General features: G+C 37.3%; 2 protein-coding genes across 6 annotated transcripts; one reads left to right on the forward strand and one right to left on the reverse strand.

Annotated features, from left to right (window-relative positions):
• Nucleotides 1-1,231: 1,231 nt before the first annotated feature.
• Nucleotides 1,232-12,663, reverse strand: HAUS2 (HAUS augmin like complex subunit 2). 2 transcript variants are annotated; one of them, XM_010994962.3, is made up of 6 exons: nucleotides 12,525-12,663; nucleotides 7,784-7,876; nucleotides 7,362-7,431; nucleotides 6,055-6,187; nucleotides 4,688-4,796; nucleotides 1,232-3,061 (listed from the first exon to the last, which is right to left on the reverse strand). In XM_010994962.3, the coding sequence occupies exons 1-6, from the start codon at nucleotides 12,615-12,617 to the stop codon at nucleotides 2,852-2,854; spliced, it is 708 nt and encodes a 235-aa protein (XP_010993264.1). In that variant the 5' UTR covers nucleotides 12,618-12,663; the 3' UTR covers nucleotides 1,232-2,851. The 2 variants fall into 2 exon arrangements, with proteins under 2 accessions (XP_010993264.1, XP_010993265.1); XM_010994963.3 differs by having other exon boundaries at nucleotides 12,467-12,632.
• A 31-nt stretch (nucleotides 12,664-12,694) lies between these two features.
• Nucleotides 12,695-17,892, forward strand: LRRC57 (leucine rich repeat containing 57). 4 transcript variants are annotated; one of them, XM_010994964.3, is made up of 6 exons: nucleotides 12,750-12,768; nucleotides 13,001-13,106; nucleotides 13,211-13,349; nucleotides 14,000-14,268; nucleotides 16,322-16,507; nucleotides 16,939-17,892. In XM_010994964.3, the coding sequence occupies exons 2-6, from the start codon at nucleotides 13,023-13,025 to the stop codon at nucleotides 16,978-16,980; spliced, it is 720 nt and encodes a 239-aa protein (XP_010993266.3). In that variant the 5' UTR covers nucleotides 12,750-12,768; nucleotides 13,001-13,022; the 3' UTR covers nucleotides 16,981-17,892. The 4 variants fall into 4 exon arrangements, with proteins under 4 accessions (XP_031309092.2, XP_031309093.2, XP_010993266.3 ...); XM_031453232.2 differs by having other exon boundaries at nucleotides 12,695-12,768; nucleotides 16,322-17,892; XM_031453233.2 differs by having other exon boundaries at nucleotides 12,717-12,787; nucleotides 16,322-17,892.
• Nucleotides 17,893-18,442: the final 550 nt, after the last annotated feature.

Raw genomic sequence — 18,442 nt, forward strand, 5'->3', positions numbered from 1 at the left:
ATGTAAAAGAAGTCATGCTGTTACCAGGAAGGGCAATTTCAGACACAGGGAACCAGCTAATGTAAAGGCCAAGAATTTGGAAAAAGCCTAGAGGAACAGCAAGAAAGCCAGTGGGGGCAGAATGGAGTGAGAGAGGGAATCATAGAAGTAGCATGAGGCCATGGTAAATAAAGCCTTTGGATTTTATTCTAGGTAAACTGGAAAGCTGTTGTAAAGTGTTAAGGAGAAAAGTGAAATTATATGATTTATATTTTTAAAGGATTACTCTAGCCACTGTTCTGAGACTATTCTGCCGAGTTGGTAAGGATGGAAGTGCAAGGACCAGTCAGGAGGCTGTTTTAGTACTCCAGTAGTAGTGGTAGAGTCATGGTGGTGCCTTTGATTTGTGTGTCCTGCAGGTACTAATAGTTTACCTATCCCATCTCCTCTCTCATTTTTTTGAAAGGTCCCATCCCTTGAATACAGGGACAGCTGGTTTACAATTCAAGTTCACCTGGAACCCTAGTCTCCTAAATGGCTTCTCTATTCACTGTGCTTTGTGGTGGGAAGAATGACTGTATTAGGGAAAACAGTATGAAAGTTACTCAAAAAATTAGAAACAGCTACCTTATGATCCAGCAATCCCACTTCTGGGTATATATTCAAAAGGAAATGTTTGTTTTACAGGTATCTCAGGAAATTCCACAATATATTAATTACTTTTATTAATATCTCAACTCTATTTTACATGTCAAGAAACCCTTTGGGTTTTCCTATTCCTCAGACAATTTTCCTAACTTTATTGAAGGTTTGAGAGGATAATGGGCATCAGTCTGGCAGAATCATGGATCAGAGTCTGAGCAAGGAGTAAAATAAGAAAAATGCTGGAAAAACCAGGCAGTACTTCAATTCCTCCAGAATAGGCTTCATAAAATGGCATCATTATTATGCTGGAAGTGAATTTAGAAATCTCACACACCTCCTATTGTAAATAGAAGGACATTCCAGAGCTATTTTTCTGTTCGTTTGTTTTTAGTATCCACATGTCTAAAAGCTAGGGGAAAAAAATGATCCACATTTATTGACCCAGCACAGTGCTAAATTAGCTTTTCTCTTTGTAGTAGACCTCAGTCTCAACTTACCCCAAGCTTTTGTTAATCAGATAGCCTGTATGCTTACACTTTAACTGTGTATGCTAAATAGAGAATCTGTCCTTTCAATCATACAGGATTCAGACAAGAGCCTCACAAAATTTTAGTTAGAACTTGCAGGTTTATTTTTTTTATTTTGAAAAAGACAAAATAACCCCAAAATAAAACAAAAAACAACCAGACTTACCAATATTAATGACAAGATATCAAGAAATCATGAAGAAAATCATGAAATCAAATGAAGAAAAAGCTTTGCAGGATGTCTGAAATCAAGGCTGGGCTTCAACAGATTCTAATGAATACAACTAAAAGTTTTGCTTAAAGTGTCTAGGCAATATTCAGGAAATTAGGACCACTCTTCTATATCCCATTTGCAAAAGTCAGCAAAATAGACTTCAAAACATGTTTTAGCAGGACAGTTTTTGGTGATGATCCTGCTTCCTTATGAACAACTTAACTCATCCACTGTGTTGAGGCTCTTCATGTGTTAAAGTGTGTGATGAATACAAAGATGAGTGAACGCTGGTTATACAGAGAATGCAACAGTATAAAAGTAATGAAGCATACATTTTAAAGAAAAGAGAACCCCAAGTCTGAAAATAAGCCAGTGATAGTTGTACCACTGATACAAAAGAATACAATCTGAGATAAAGTGTTAGTATACCAGTCCCTTTTATATGCATAATAACCTCAGATAGGTAAAATATCTGAGCAATTTCTAAGATAAAACCTCTGAAAGTTTTACCATAATGTGCCTTTTTCTTTGCTTTGATCTACTTTTCTTCTTTGCCTATTCCTAAGGCTGTCAATGAACACCCTCAGGAACTGCTTAGTGTGTCAGGGTCCCCAAGACCGCCTCCTGCCCTGGGTTTGATGATATGCTTGGAGGAATCCTGTGTATTTTTGTTCTCATGGCTATGATATATTACAGCAAAAGCATACAAAGCAAAAAGAGCAAAGGGGAAAAAGGTGTATGGGGGCGAAGTCTGGCAGACACCAGGTACAAGCTTCCAGAGTCCTCTGCCAGTGGAATCCAACAGGATGTGCTTAATTTTCCCAGCAACTGAGTTGTGACATGTGTGAAATTGTTGTCTACCACAAAAGCTCACTCAAGTTGCAGTGCTAGGGTAATTACTGCAGGCTAGTCACATAGGTACCTTCTGCCTAGCATGTACCAAAATTCTAGACTCCCAGGGTGAAAACAGATGTTCAGTACAAACCAAACCATGCAAACACCTCAGTCACAGCAAGCAACTCTTAACAGTGAGAGTGGAGGAAACCCTCTTGAAATCTAAGTTCCCAGATGACAGCCAACCAGGCCTTTCACAGGACAGCAGCCAGGTCTGCTTTGTGACTCTTTTTTGCACACTTAGTAACAGTCCACAGAAATAATCAACATACTTTCAGATTCAAGACTCTCCTAATTCAGAAACAAACTTTTTTTTTTAAACTGCATAATAAAGACTGCTGCTTAAGATATGGTTAATGAGCTCACATTAATAAATTATCAGTTATATTTGAATTTTACTGAAAAGTGGAATGAAAATATATGAAAAACAAAGGAAAATTCAGTTGGTCTTAATGAACTTGGAATCAGTATTTCAATATAAAAAGGGCTCTTTCAGTATTGTCAGCAGCAAAGTCTATAAATATTCATGTTATAACTGACTAAAAATGAACTTCACAGGACTACATAAAATTCAAAAATATACAGCTGATAATTACTTGGTATTAATAGTTTGGACACTAACTTTAGAAGTAAAAGGTAAAGGAGATATGATAACATCACAGTTATGAAGAAAATTTTCTTCAGCTATTATTTTGGGGATACTAGAGGAGACTTCCTCCTGTTGTTCTCGCCACTTCAGTATATTCTCTGCCAGTTCTTCTGTCTCAGTCACCAAAATATCCATCTTTGCTAAAGCCATGCTCTATAACATTTGAAAGAAGGGAAAAATAGGAGAGAAATCACATCTTTCACTAATACATCATCATTATGTCACAAACAGCTATGATACCAAAAGTTAACAACTGATCTTTTCCAACCCCTTAATCAAAGGCTCCTTAAAATTGCAAGCTCCTGCTTCTCACACACATGCTCTTGTTTTTTGTGAGTTCGTCTCTGCTTTTTCTTCAATGACTACCTCAATGTAGATGACCCTCAATGTATATTGCCAAACCCAATCTCCTTCCTAAATTCAGCCCCACATCTCAGGTTGTTGGAAATCTCCATCTGGTTGCACATTCAGTATGTTAAACTCGATTTAACTGCAGTTCAACAAACCATGATTGACCATTTACTATCTGTGCAAGACATGTCAAAAAACTCACTCCTTTAACCTCTTGATCATACTCATCCTCAAGTCACCAAGGCTAGAAACTTCATTACCTTGGATGTGTCCCTTGTCCAAATAGTAGCCTCATGCTAGGAATCTGATCTCCAAAATCTAAAACTCTACATATCCCTTTTTATTCTTATCTTTTAAATCTTTTCTCTGAATGATTGTTTCTCTGCCTTTGGTTCCTCTGCCTGTGGTTCCTCTGCCTGGTCCTCTAACCCACAGCTTATCAAACTTAAATGTGCAAAGGAATCACCTGAGGAACTTGTTAAACTGTAGATTCAGATTCTGAAGGTCTAAGGTGAATAAAGTCTGCAATTCTGCGTTTCTAACAAGCTTCCAGGTGACAATGATGCTCTGCCCATACTTTGAGTGGCAAGGCTCCAACTACTCTATCTAATATTTTCTCTAGGATTAAGGTACAGTTCTGACCAAGTCACCACTCTGTGTCTTTCTCTAAAAAACAAAACAAAACAAAACAAAACATTCACTGGCTCCCCAGTATGCAAAGTCTTAACTTCTTAGTCTGGTTTTTAAGGCATTCCATAAACTAACCACAAGTTAATCTCCCTTTCAATACTTAAAGCATCAACCAAAGTGGAGTACCACTCTTCCCTCAAACAACCTGTGCTCTTTAATTTTCACGTCCTTCCTCACATTGCTGCTCTCATCTGAAATATTCTTTCTGATCACATCCAAATTTCACCAATCCGTGAAGATTCAGCTTGCTACTAACTCCTGTGTAAACCTTTTTTGAAGTTTTCCTACCTTCCATCCTATTCCCAATCTCCCTAAAGTGAAAACAATCTCCCTTTTCTGTGCTTAATAGCACTTCTTTATAATTCTCTGCTGTACTCATGCAAATACAATAACATACAGTAGAAAGTATTTATACTCTCCCTTACCAAACCTTGAGAATTTGAGGGCAGGCATTGGTCATATCTCTTTATCTCTCATGATACTTATAGTCCCTTGCACAATTAACATGTATTTATTAAATACTGAAATAAAACAATGTAAAATGACTTCTAAAGAAAAATGATGTAAAAAAAGAAAAGGTATCTTGATTTATAAAAATAATTTGCTTATAATATTAACCATCAAAAAGTTAAACAAGGAGATTACACATTTGAGATTCCAGTATAAAAGAACTAGAGACAGTGAAAAGCACTGTGAAAGGAGTTGATGAAGTACTTAAATGCTATTGGTAATACTCACCATTTTTTTTAGATTTGCATCTACATGAGGGATATTTCTAATTGTTTCAAGATGGTTTTCTAATCTCTCAATGAAAGTTACTGCCAACTCCAATAAATGTACCATGTATCTGAAGAAGGGAGAAAAAGGTCAACTATTATTTTTTAGTTTAGTTATTTTGTGTTCTTTTTTTCCCCTTTAATTATGGCTTTTAACATGAAATAAGAGAACTACAATCTACGCAATGAACCATTAATAATCTTCCTGCATTCATGGAAATATCAGTGATAAAAAAGGTCCTCTTTCATTTTAAGCAGGAGTTAACTTGCCATCCAAAGAGAAAAACAGAAAGAGACAATACTAATCATATCTGGAATGTAACCTAATGTTAGTCAATGTTAACAACGTTCTCATGTAAGTTAAAAAAAATTTCTCTAGGTAAAACCTCATTCCATTGCAATGTACTCACTTAGTGAAGGGTGAAGACAATTAGGATAAATGTACTTTACTGAAATAGCCTACACATGAAACTACTTTGAATCTCTGTTTACAAAATGCTTTAAAATCATTACTTAGTTCTTCTGATATGTATAATGTATAATATACACATTAATGGTATTTTACTATACTGAATAGATACTAAATACATCCACAAGAATGAGATTTGTATATGTATTATTTTACTACATGATAAAAGATCTGACACTTAAGAGAAAATACTGATTTGCTCAGGATTAGTTAAGTGCTGGTAGAGAAAGTTAGCAAACAGATCCCCAGATACCTGCTTTTTAATTTTCTTATTATTTATTATAAATAATAACCTACATCTTCAATTTGATACTTGCCATACTCCTGTAAGAAAGAGGGCAATCAAAAGCATCCCCATTCGATGGATTGGGAAACTAAGGCAAAAACTTAAATCACCTGCCCAAGGCTTTGAGGTGTACAAACAGCAGAGATCAGAATTGTTTTTTTCCTCCTTTTAGTTAACATTGTTTTCATCTGTCCCTGCTTAAATCTCTCAACAGAATTTATATATATAGGCAACATTAATGCAACAATAAATTTAAGTCACAGAAAATCATCTATATATAATAAAAATTATTTTGACCCACCCTACTATATGATCTAATTTCTTTCATTAAAGTCATTATTTATAATTCCCAAGACATAATGGCAAAAGGAATGCCTTTCTCTTCAACATAGCTATAGTTCTTTAAAAAGTAGAGGATTTTCTTTCTGATTTAACGTATCAGCATTAATAATATTAACAGATACAATCACTCATACACTGTTAAATGAATTATGCTATGAAATAACTGTTAGTCTAAACAAAAATTACCCTCAGAAAACATACATAACTGTTAATATCTACTTTTTAGTCTAACCTGTGATAAACAGCTTCAATAGGCAAGTTTTCTTGGCACATGGGTTTCAACAGTCTTTGCCTGAGGGACCGCTTCTCTTTGAGCACCACTTCCAAATGATTATTCATGCTTTGCAGAGTATGACACTTCTGAGCTACACAAACCAGAAACAGTAGAGTTAGCAATAAAACAAGTACAATTTGAAATCACTAATACTATCAATGTCAAAAATTAATTCTTCCATTTCCCTCCTAAATATCTCCCCTTCGCTATCTTTTTAAAAAAAAGTTTTATTGACATATAGTCAGTTTACAATGTTGTGTCAATTTCTGGTATATAGCCCCTTTGCTATCTTTAATACCAATAGCGGTTTCATTTTCAATTATTTTCTCTTACTTTTCCAACTGACAACGAAATCTAGTGCTAAATTCTTCATATTTTTCAATTCCACTCCTAGTTCAGTTTTTTATAGCCAGAGCTGTATTCCTCACATAAAGTCTCTTTTCCCATCTCTGCCTGTAATATTCTATATGAATATTAAAAAAACAAATATTTATCTTAAAAGCTACTTTTGAGTATTTCAATATTTTCTCTAGAATTCAGTTAATGGCTACCAATTGCCTCTTCTTTTAAATTTTTATTTGGAAGAACTTTCAAACTTACAGAAAAGTTTCAATACTAGTTTATTGATTAAACTCTCACATACATTTCATCTAGACTCACTAACTGTTAACATCTGGCTATGTTTCATTTCTTTCCCTCTTTATCTACACACCCAGACATATATTTTTGCTGACTAATTTGAGAGTAAGTTGCAGACATCAAGACCTTTTACCCCTAAAATTTCAGCGTGTATTTCCCAAAACAGAAACATTCGCTTACATAACTATAAGTATCCCATTCAGATAATTTAACATTGGTACAATACTACCAATATTTAATACAGCCCATATTGAAACATCACCAAATATCCCAATAATGTCCTTTATAGGAAAAAATCTTCAAAGCAAATACGCAATCCATGACTACACTTGTGGTCACATCCCTTTCGCTGTCCAATCCCTTTAGCATCCTTTAATCTGCAAAGTTCCTCGACCACCTTTGTCTTTTAAGCTCTACTGACTTTGAGGAGCTCCCACCTTGGTCATTCTTTATACTACTTGCACTGTAAGCCAAAGGGACTTCTATTTGAGCGCACAAATAAGACTTTGTTATCTTTGGGGCAATACCTGGAAAAACTTTCGTAATTTTACAGCCTGGTGCCTATTTAAAGTAATTTAAGAAAAAGTTGAAATTCCAGTGATTACCTATTTAACTAAAGCACTTACCCAGAAAGTAAGGATGGACAACATCTTCTGTATCTTTTTCTAGTCTTAGGAGTTCAATTTCCAGGTTTTTCTACATTAGGAACAAAAATAACAGCTCATGCAGAAAGAAGGTTGAAGTAACACTTAAACTTTGATAAAAACAATCTTTAATCCAGGAATATTTAAGGAAAGCAGGAGGATGATTTGTGCTGAGAGCCCAGGGGATTTACTGAAGCTTTTCATTTTGGTGTGCAAGCCCCTTGGTGCTACTGCTACTACTCCTAACTACTACTATGACCATTACTACTATTAACAACTGCAAAGAAACACATATACAGCTATGTGCTAGACACTGTTCTACGGGCAGGAGAATTGCTGTTGGAACCAATTAAGATTTTCTTCCTGTACTAGAAGTAGAAAGTAAAAACTCCAACATAATTTACCTGATAGATTTCAGCTTGAATATCTGTGATCTGCTGTAGTCTGGAGAAGTTCACAAAGCAAGAATCTGATTTCTTAGATATATTTAACATATCCTATTGGTAAGTGAACAGAGAAAGCAGCAGCATATTAGAAAAAGTTTGTGTGCATTAGAGCAGATTGCCTGTGGGTCCAAAATATGAGGATATGTTATATCCAACACTGCCCCTGAAAAATGAAATAGAACAGTAGCAATGTTTATGTCCTGTTTGTAAAACTTCCACTATCACAAATCCCTTGCCCAAATATTTAAAAGATAAGAAAAACATTTTGTACTATTTCCTAAAGTACAATGCACAATAGATATGCATTACTGATAGCTTACCAGAAAATTCTAAGGTTTGAGGTTGCTGGAGAATCATTCTACACAAATGACTAAGACTTAGTCTCTCAGACCTTCCTGGTGCTAAAATCAAACACTTCCCAGGCCGTGGAATCATTCACCTGATTCATTAAATGACCTCTATGGGCTGCAAGTCATTTATACCATCTCTTTCCACATTCTCACTCTCTTGGATAGAGGAATGTTTTGTCCACGCATTATTCTTCTTCTAAAAAGTCTACCCCCACCTTCTTTTTATCTTTTCATTCTGTTATACTGCTATCTTAAATTGCAGGTTATCTCAGAATAAGAATCTTATCTTGTTCATCCCTTGGTTTCATCCATAATTTCTTGTATCCTCTTCTTTTCTAGAATGTTTCCAATATGAAGAACTTCAGACATCATATAGTCCAGGGGTTGGGAAGCTATAGCCTACGAACTAAATGCAGCCCATTGACTGTTTTTGTATAGCTTAAGGGCTAAGAATGGTTTTTACATTTTATGTTGAAGGAAAAAAATCAAAAGAAAAATTTTGTGACATGAAAAATTACATGAAATTCAAATTTCAAGGTCCAGAAAAAAAGTTTTATTGAAACTCAACTTCTCTTACTCACTTACTCATTATCTCATGTTATTTTCACACTGCAGCAGCTTAATTGTGACCTTATGGACTGGAAAGCCTCAAATACTTTCTCTCTGGCCCTTCATAGCAAAAGTTTCCTGACTGAAGATAATCACTTTTATAAACATTTATTGAATTAGGCAGTGGAAGATTCAAGGATGAATGAAACAAGCTCTCTGCCCTTAACAAGCTCATGATGGATGGGAAGGATAAGGCATTCCAGCTGTAAAGAACCAGACATTATAAATGCTCAATAACTGTCAGCTAGTACTAACATATACATGAGAACAAGGGGAAGATGACTCTGGAAATATAGTTTCCTACATAATTATGGAAGATCTTAACAGCTACGATAAGCAACCATAATGCAGAAAATGAGAGCAACTCAAAGTTTTCTGATGAAGTATATAATAATATAACACATATTTTAGAAATAGAATTGGGGTTAGTATGGTAAATAAACTTAATGGGGCTGCGGGGAGGAAGAAATGGTGAGTGACTGCATAATGAATATGGGGCTTCCACTGGGGATAGCAAAAAAAAAATTGTGAAAATAGTTTCACAACAGTGTGACAAACAAAACCTACTCTGGTAACTAACCAACAACATCAAAAAAACAAGCAAATAGCTAGTGGAGGTAGACTGGAGGTTAGATATTTAGACAGGTGGCTGCTACAGCATTCCAAGTGAGGAGATAAGAATCTGAACTAGGTCAGTAGCAGTTAAAAAGGAAGGGCAGAGCTATTAGTCCCTGGGAAGATGGAATTCATAAGTCCTAGTTGATACGGGAAGTGAGGGATAAAGTCAGGTCAATACTGACTTCCAGGGATTCTGCCTCAGGTGACTCAACAGATAGTTATGCCATTCACACAACACAAGATATTTCACTAATGGCAAAATTGAGGATTGTGGAGGCTAAGTATTAGCTCCACTTTACAATGCCAATGCGTATCAGGGCTGAAATGAGAATACATCTAATCTGCATTTCCATCATATCAATTTGATTCTTTTACTTTTCTTTCTGCTCTCTCTTAGATAGAAGGTAAACGTAAATAAAACATTTTCCATTACTCATTGTAATCTACTCACTCTCTGGTCCCTCTCCATCCCTACATGTTTATACACTAATACAACTAATTGCACACATGCAAATTAGTAAATTCTTGGGTTCATCAACAGGGTAATTGAGCTAAGCCAAGAACATGCAAAAGAAATCAGAGAGAAAACAAGAATTTTCAAGAAAGGGAGCCAAAAAGGAGGAAAGAAAAAGCAGCCAAACTCCTCTAGTAAATAGAAATTTGAATTACTTGAGAATTATGACTCAGCCCTACACCTTAAAAAAGGGGGTGAAAAAAGGCAAGGATTGGGGAATACTGGAGTCTTTACTGTTGACGACTGCCATTATATATTATATTATATACTTTACATGCCACTGGGAGTCTGTTTAGGGTATTTGTTTACTCTGCTGCTAGAAGATGAAATCCAAAATCTTTATGTTTAACATAAAAATCCTGATAACACTGTGTGGGATATGTATATATAAACTTGTATCTATAGGCATGCTTTCTTCTTTTTTGTCCTTTCCTGTTCATACTAAATTCTAGCTGGGGGACACTAAAAGGGAGGCAGTATAGCAGAGGCTCGTTTTAAAACGGGGGAAGAGGGTACAGAGAAGTGCAGTATACAGACTGAGAAAATAGACTGTGTATGTGTGGTAACCTTTCTTTTTATTTTATTAGAAAATAGATTCTGAAGGGTTTGGGGAAGATCCAGATCCTTATCTTATGAATTGCTAGTAGATGGACTTTGATCAAGACACTGTGACTCACTTAAGCTTGCTGGAATAATATCAAGGACATAAGGCCACTAAAGCACTTCTAGGTCATAAGTGAAAGCAGTATCCCATGTTATCCTACAGACAGTTAACCCTACCTTTCTTTCACTAAATCACCCTCCAATGGATAGATCAAAACAGAACAAAGCTCAACAAGCTACACTGTCTAGAAGAGTTGCATCATATCACAATTTTAACCCTCACTGTTAATTTTTAATGTACATAGGATGATGCACACTTAAGGGATAGACTGTTTAAGGGGATCATATAATACATCATTTTGAAAGAATTAATGATAAATCTCTCTAATAAAAGTAGGTTTTTATAGGTAAAGTTTGCTTAAAGTAAAATCTCATGCTACAAATCTGCAGTTTCCTTATTGGGTCTAACTGTGCAGTAAGATTGTAAGATGGTCTTAAGGAGCTATGGGTTGGCAGATGTTACCGGTAGGCAAATCAGGTTAACTATCTAATTAGTGTTACTTGAAGGACACTAGAAAGATCCTCCCCAAAACAACCACCAGCCCAATAAACAGCTCACCATCAATATCTAAAATTCTCTCACCAGAGACTCAAATCCTTGGTCTAGGTGTTTATATATTCTACCAATATGTTATAGAGGGTTACGTCCCAAACATCTTATAGTATGAATTTACCAAATTACTTTGTTACAGAACTGGATGATACAAGTAAAGGTACTAGGCAATTTGGCAGGAAGAAAACACAGAAGTGAGGAAGGCAAGAACTGGGGGTGCTGTGGCTGGTTTTACTTTGCCTATTTTCCAAGGCATTCTTTACTACTCCTTGTTTTCTCCCGAACTCCATTAGGTCTATTTAGTAGGTCTTCAAGTAATCTAGAAGAGTTCTCCAACAGAAGTTTAAACTCTTTCAAGATAATGTCACAGTATCATGCATCACAGTTTATCTTAGAGATAATACTACATTATGTGTCAGTAAAGGGAGCGCTCTGGGATCTAACTCTACCAGTTGAGTAATCTTGGATACATTTTTTTTTGTCTCCTTAGGTCTTAGTTTCTTCATCTTAAAATTACATAAGTAGATAGTAGAATTCTCTAATGATTCTTCTAAGTATAAAAAGTTGTGCAATTTCCATAAACATTCCATCATGTGCATATTGCTAATCTCTGCAGATCATTTTACCTTCTACTTTTCTCACTTTCCTTTTTAGTGAAATTCCTCAACTCCCTCGTTATCTCAAAATTTCTTTCCCTTCTCTCAATCCCACTTTCCCCATTCCTTTATCATGTTTGTCATTTCTATTCCATTATTTCCTCACATCTTCAATTTCTCCCTTCCTTGGCTCGTTCCCTTTGGCCTATGAACATGCTCTTCCTGCCGAACCTAAAAACTACCAGCCCTTTGGCTAGTCTTACTCTTTTCTCTTCAGAATTAATCCCTTCCTCCATTCATGTTCCAAGGTCTTTCGGCTCTTTTTCGCCAATATATTTTTTTTCCCGGTCTTTAAATATGCGTGCTTTCCCCCGCCGCCCAGTGATGTTTCTTGTAAGGCTTCAATATTTCACACAAACGAGCCTTGTTTGGGAACGTAAGTTTTAACTACCGTACCTGTATTTCCCCACCACACCACCCAATACAATCTAGAAGCGGTATCATCACTGGATGAAAACAAGCAGGGAGACATCAGTCTTTATTATTTCTCACGAACTGACCTGGGATAACTCGTCTGAAAACACTTGAAACACCATCTGTTCAGAGCCCCGCTTATGCAGAACCCACTGAGGACCAGTCACTTTTGCTGCCTGCAAGGAGTTCCACCTGCCTCGACCCTAGTACAGCCCCCAGCCAGCACCCACACACCCACTCCCGCAGCCAGCCCCACCAACTCACAGCCATCTTCTGTCGCCACGGTGTGCACCCCCTTATTGACGCCATCGCCCCCACACACCTGAGTGACCACCCCTGAAGCCACGAAATGGCCCAGCAGTAGCCCGGCAGCGTTAGGTGCGGACGCTGGGTCCCAGGGGTTCGCCGCAGCCATGGCTGGAAGCCACCTTCTCCGATGGCGCGGAGAGTGAGTGGAACGCACCGCGCGGCTCGATGACGTCACAGGGCGTTTCCGCCCGGGCGGAAGCTCAGGGAGCGCATCCCCGGCGAGCGCGGGTCCCGAGTTTTCCTTTGTACAGCCGGCTGTAAGCTGAAGGGTAGAAGGCGCGTTCGAGGATCCCAGATCCTCCCTAAGCAACTAGCGGCTTCTTGCCTGGGCCTGGTGTTCTTCCCTTTCTTTCTTGCCACCCTTGGGCTGTCCCGCAAGATCCAGGCTTCGGCAGGAGGTGACAGCTGGTGCTTGAGACCCAGCCGGGAGGCCGATGGGGAGGCTGGGTGCCTGGACCCAGCGGTGACAACCGCGCTTCCTTCCCGCAGGGACCTGAACCGCGGCGCTAGGATGGGAAACAGTGCCCTCCGCGCTCATGTGGAAACCGCGCAGAAAACTGGTGTTTTTCAGCTTAAGGACCGTGGGCTGACCGAGGTGAGACTGGGAGGGACCTGACTAGAGAGTTTTAAGGGAGAGGGACGGCGGGCGGTGAAGTTATTAGGTAAGGGACTCTCCGCGCTGTGAACCCCTTTCTTCAGTTCCCCTCAGAGTTGCAGAAGCTGACAAGCAATCTCAGGACCATCGACTTGTCCAACAACAAGATCGAGAGTCTCCCGCCTATGATTATAGGGAAGTTCACTCTGCTGAAGAGCCTCTCCTTGAACAACAACAAACTGAGTATGGCTTTTGCATCTGGGAAGCTTTTGCTAGTGCTCAGCTATTAAGAAGGGTGGTTTTTCTTTTGGAATAGAATGTGGATTATGATTATAATGCTATAAAACTGGTTTTCAAATAAATGTATCAGAATCTTTAAAAAAAAAGGTGGTTATTTTCTTACAAGCTGATTTTTGTTGTTGTTATGAAACCGTTCAGAAGCTCAAGATGTAAGAGAATATTAGAATCCTAGCTTTCTATCTCTTGTAATTACATCTGTAAGCCTCCTCTGGTAGTGTAAAGATTGGTACTTGGTTAATTTGGATTTGAAAGAGACCATCTTTGGGATGTAATGTAAGCAGCTAATTTTGCTGCTAATTTGAAAGGGAGGATGGGATGGAAAGGAGAGGGCCTTTCAAATCCCACAAAATTGCTGTACAGTGGCCTCTTCACAAAGGCAGCCCTTTATATACATGGTGCTTTCCTGCATTTTGATGGCACCCTCACCTTCTGAAGACTATGTTGGTAAAAATGCAGTACTTAAAAATGGCACATATGAAATGCCTATGTATATTAACAAGAGGCATAGCAGTTTGCTATATAGTTTTTATAAAGTTCATCAAAGGTGTTTTTCAGCTATATTGGATTCAGGTTTTTAAATTTTTCTTTGCCAGCTGTTCTTCCTGATGAGTTATGCAATCTGAAAAAACTAGAGACACTAAGCCTAAACAACAATCATTTGAGAGAGCTGCCATCTACCTTTGGGCAACTGTCCGCCCTTAAGACCCTGAGCCTCTCTGGGAACCAGCTTCGAGCACTACCACCACCACTTTGTAGTCTGCGGCACCTGGATGTACTGGATCTCTCCAAGAACCAGATTCGGAGCATCCCTGACGCAGTGGGGGGGCTTCAGGTCATTGAACTCAACCTCAACCAGAACCAGGTCTAGAACTTAAGGATTTTTTTTCTACATCATATATGTGGGTTTATGTTCTCCTAAATTACTTGTTCTCTAAACTATAATCATGGAGCGGGGTATCAGAGGCTAGGAGAGAGGTATATTCTATGGGCTGGACTAATTTCAAGGCCAATGTGTTATGAAGTTAGTTGAGACACTGGGTATGTTTGTTGTGTAGGTGTTCTTTGGAGGGTGGGATGGGTAACAGGGTGAGGTAATTTCAGATGTTAAAATATTATCTCACAAATTTTGAGTTCTACAGATCCTCCTCAAATAATCTAGCAAGGAGCTATATCAGGAAGATAAGAGTGGAAAAGAGGCTTAAATTCATACATTCTCAGGAGTGGACATCAAAGTTAATTCAGTTGTCGTTTTTCTGACATTTTTGTCAAGTCTGTGTCCTGCTTTTGCTGAAAAACTGTCAGTGATGGGATTTTTGGAGATAGCCCATTTTATTGCTGGAGAGCTTTAATTTTAATATTTGAAATTTGTCTCCATAACTTCAGAAGCTCTTTGGTTAATATGTATCTAACTGGAGAAACAAACTTTGGTCTGGACATAAGGCATAAATGATGAAACATTAATCATAGTGAGTCAAGGTGATCTTGTTTTTCTAGTGTCTATGCTTCTAGATCTGCAGAGTCTATATAGTATCTACTAGTCACATGGCATTAAAATTAATTTAAATTAATTAAAAAACCCAGTTCCTCAGTTACCACTAGCCATATTTCAAGTGCCCAATAGCTATATGTGGCTGGTGGCTGCCATATTTGGTAGAACAGATACAGAACATTCCAATCATTACATAAGTTTTATTAGACAAAACTGTTCTAGATTGTAGTGATCTTACATTACAATGAAATTCAGTCTTTGAGGAGATTGGCCTTATATTTTCCTTAAGGTGGATATTGTATGTTCTTGAGCTTTTGAAAAAAAATTCAGAAAAATTTCTGAATGTTTGAGAAAAAATATTGTTAAACTAGTTGAATACTCATTTCACTCACCTATGCTGCCTCAAATGGTTTCCAGATTTTAGTATTTATCAGAATAACTGGGAGAGCTTGTTAAGAGATCACTGGGCTCCCACCTTCATTGTTTCTGATTCTGTAGGTCTGGTGTAGGGTCTGAGAATTTGCATGTCTAAAAGGGCCCCAGGTAATGGCCTGAGATGATACCAGGCAGGGTACATATAACTTGGTGACTTGGAGCACTTATAAAGGGCAGAAGATGTGAATGAGTCAAAGATAATTGCTTGGTATTGAGCTCAAGGGCCTGAAAGAATGGTGCTATTGAGAATGGACATGCTGAGTAGGTTATGATAGTGAAACATCCAAAGTGTTTTACTAAAAACGAGATAAAGGAATGGAATAGAGGTGAACAGATATGAATGTAGATAGATAACAGAAGTGACAGCTTTAAGAATGAATGAGCTTTGTAGGAGAAAGTTTAGAAAGATTGAATACTAAGTATTAGAAACTGCTGCTTGAAAAATGTCCATAGAAACAAGAAGGGAAAGCAGAAATCAGGAGTGATTCAAAAGATAGGAAGAAAAACACAGTACTTAAGTACAAGAAGTGGGAGTTTCAAGGAGAGGATAGAAAGTACAGTCAAATGCAACAAGGAATGATGGCAATGAATCCTGACTTTGGTAGTAAAGTGGCTGGCATCTATGTACACATAAAAGATTGGCAGTAAATGTCTAAAATGTTTACAGTGATGGATTACAGGTAAACTTGTGTGATTCTCACACTTTCTATAATGAACAGTACTTTTATTATCAGAAAATTTTGCTTCCAAAAAGCCACTGGTGACCTTCAAAAAGCATCCCCCCCCCCAAAAAAAAGTGGAGGAGTAGTAACAGAAGCTGGATAACAAGAGGTTTCTGGAATGAGTGGGTAGTGAGAAAATGGAGGCGGTAAAAGAAAGAACTAGGACAAATAGTCAAGTAAAGATTTTTGTTTTAATTTAGTAAAAAAAAAAAAAGCATTATAATGTTTATGCTTTTTCCATTATCCTTTTTAAAATTGTTGTGCAATAGATATCTCAGATCTCAGTGAAGATATCTTGCTGTCCTCGCCTTAAAGTTCTTCGTCTGGAGGAGAACTGTCTTGAGCTTAGTATGCTTCCACAGAGCATCCTCAGTGACTCCCAGATCTGTCTGCTTGCTGTGGAAGGCAACCTTTTTGAAATAAAGAAACTTCGAGAACTGGAAGGCTATGATAAGGTTTGTATTAGTATACTTCTGCATTTCCAATCACTGCAAAGAAAAGAAAGGTGAAGTAACCCACGTGAATGTTTATAGCTACAGGATATATGTATAATCCTGTTTATATCAGTATTTTATATATAGTTTATATCAGTATTTGTTCCCCATTTTGGAGGTGGGTTCTGAGAATCAGCCAAATGGTATTATGCCAAGATGATTTTTTCTCTAGACAGCTTATTTGTAAAGCATCTTTATCTTTTGAAAGGGAAAAAAACCGACAAAACCATGTGCTTTAAATTTGAGTTTAGAATAGGTGGATTTTGTAGGAAATGAAGGACCATATCCAATAAAAACCTAAAGGAAAAAAAATCATATAAGACCCTGAATAACCAATAGGTTTATTATTTACTCATGACAAAGTAACACATACATTCTTTCATGATTTTTAGTACATGGAGAGGTTCACAGCCACCAAGAAGAAGTTTGCATGATGCTCTCCAGGAGTGTGGGAACCTTATAGGACCCTGACTTGGAACCTGTCACAATCTGGCTGAATCAAAGACTCCTGTTGTCAAGGATATCTGCAGTAAGGAGACGATACTCCAGGAGATTGTATTTCACTCAGTGATCTCTTTCCTTTCCAGGGCTCATCTCAAATAAGCTAAAAGGAATCGAGAGACAGGAGGTCTTCCATTTTGAGTCATGGATAGGGCAAAGGACAATGCTGATCTTCAAAACCATCATTAGTTTGGCTTTAAGGAACCCAGTAGCTAGCTGCTGTTTATACAGGGAGGGGATGCTGCCTGGTACCAGAATAGCTCCACTACAGCCTGAAATTTCGTGTTTCAATGTATAAGCTTTCATAAAGTCAGTTGCCGTTCCACCTCTGTGTTAACAAACATTTCATATTTTTATGAAATTCAAGAAATTCATGAGAGGCTTCTATGGTTAATCTAAAGGTTTATGATTTTATTCCAGTCTGTCAGTTCAATTGCAATGTTTATACTTGGAATTTAGGATGTACATAAATATATGACTGTCTTGATTAAAAGTGTACTTTGTCAGAGAAGCAACAACACAATACTAAGATGTTCCCCCAAGGCTGCAGTAGCAAATTTTTATTTTTACTATTGCAGGTGCCTTACTGATAGAGGGCTCTGAAGAGCTAAAACTGTATATGCAAAACTTGTGAGATACAAGGGTTTTAATAATCAAGATTTTCCTGAAACTTTGTTAGAAACAATGTCTTTATTTCTGGTGATCCATTTCCCTTTTTGTATTTAAAACTCTAATAATTAAGTTACCTATAAAAAAACTACTGCTACAATATTTTATAACTACCTATGTTTATCAAATTTATTCTCTGAACGAGAGGATATACTAAATAAAGATTTTTAAATGAACTTTGGCTGGAAGAAATGTTAATACTATAAAGAAAGAAGACAGGAGAACTTTAACCTGTAAATGGCCCTTTGTTTGAAAGTAAACTGATTAGGAAGAAATGTTTCATGGTCTTGTTCAGGTTGTAAGAGTACTGAAATGCCTTCATGTGACTGATAAACATTTTTGTGGCCCTGAAATCATGATTAAGAGAAACTGAAGGTATAAAGGTAGATGATTTCAGATATTGACATGAACATTTAGAAATCTAGCACTCTGTTGTTTTCTGAAGTTTTGTTTTAGCCAAGGGGCTACTATTTATCATGTATAGTTAGTTCTCGTTTTACAAACCTAGTTTAACCATGAACTCAAGAGCCCCCAGGAACATAGTGTTTATATGAAAAAAGCCTCTCTCGACTTAAATCTGGTCTAGGGATTCTTTTTTCCCATGTTATTCTCTGTTTCTCAATTTGGGAGGGATGGGGGTGCCAGTTTATCATTATCAATTGAGTTTTGTTTTTTAATAAGCTTTAATTAATCTTATTGATCTACTGAACAATGAACATTTCTCTA

Source organism: Camelus dromedarius, chromosome 5, assembly GCF_036321535.1.
Source record: "Camelus dromedarius isolate mCamDro1 chromosome 5, mCamDro1.pat, whole genome shotgun sequence".
In the NCBI taxonomy this organism is placed as follows: Eukaryota; Metazoa; Chordata; class Mammalia; order Artiodactyla; family Camelidae; genus Camelus; species Camelus dromedarius.

Excerpts from the sequence above, each read along its gene's own strand:
- HAUS2 (XM_010994962.3), bottom strand. The coding sequence starts at position 12,617 with ATGGCTGCGGCGAACCCCTGGGACCCAGCGTCCGCACCTAACGCTGCC. Across the intron at positions 7,877-12,524 it reads CTTCAGGGGTGGTCACTCAG|GATATGTTAAATATATCTAA; the intron begins GTGTGTGGGGGC and ends ACTTACCAATAG. Across the intron at positions 7,432-7,783 it reads TTCAAGCTGAAATCTATCAG|AAAAACCTGGAAATTGAACT; the intron begins GTAAATTATGTT and ends TTCCTAATGTAG.
- LRRC57 (XM_031453232.2), top strand. The coding sequence starts at position 13,023 with ATGGGAAACAGTGCCCTCCGCGCTCATGTGGAAACCGCGCAGAAAACT. Across the intron at positions 13,107-13,210 it reads AGGACCGTGGGCTGACCGAG|TTCCCCTCAGAGTTGCAGAA; the intron begins GTGAGACTGGGA and ends CCCTTTCTTCAG. Across the intron at positions 14,269-16,321 it reads TCAACCTCAACCAGAACCAG|ATATCTCAGATCTCAGTGAA; the intron begins GTCTAGAACTTA and ends GTTGTGCAATAG.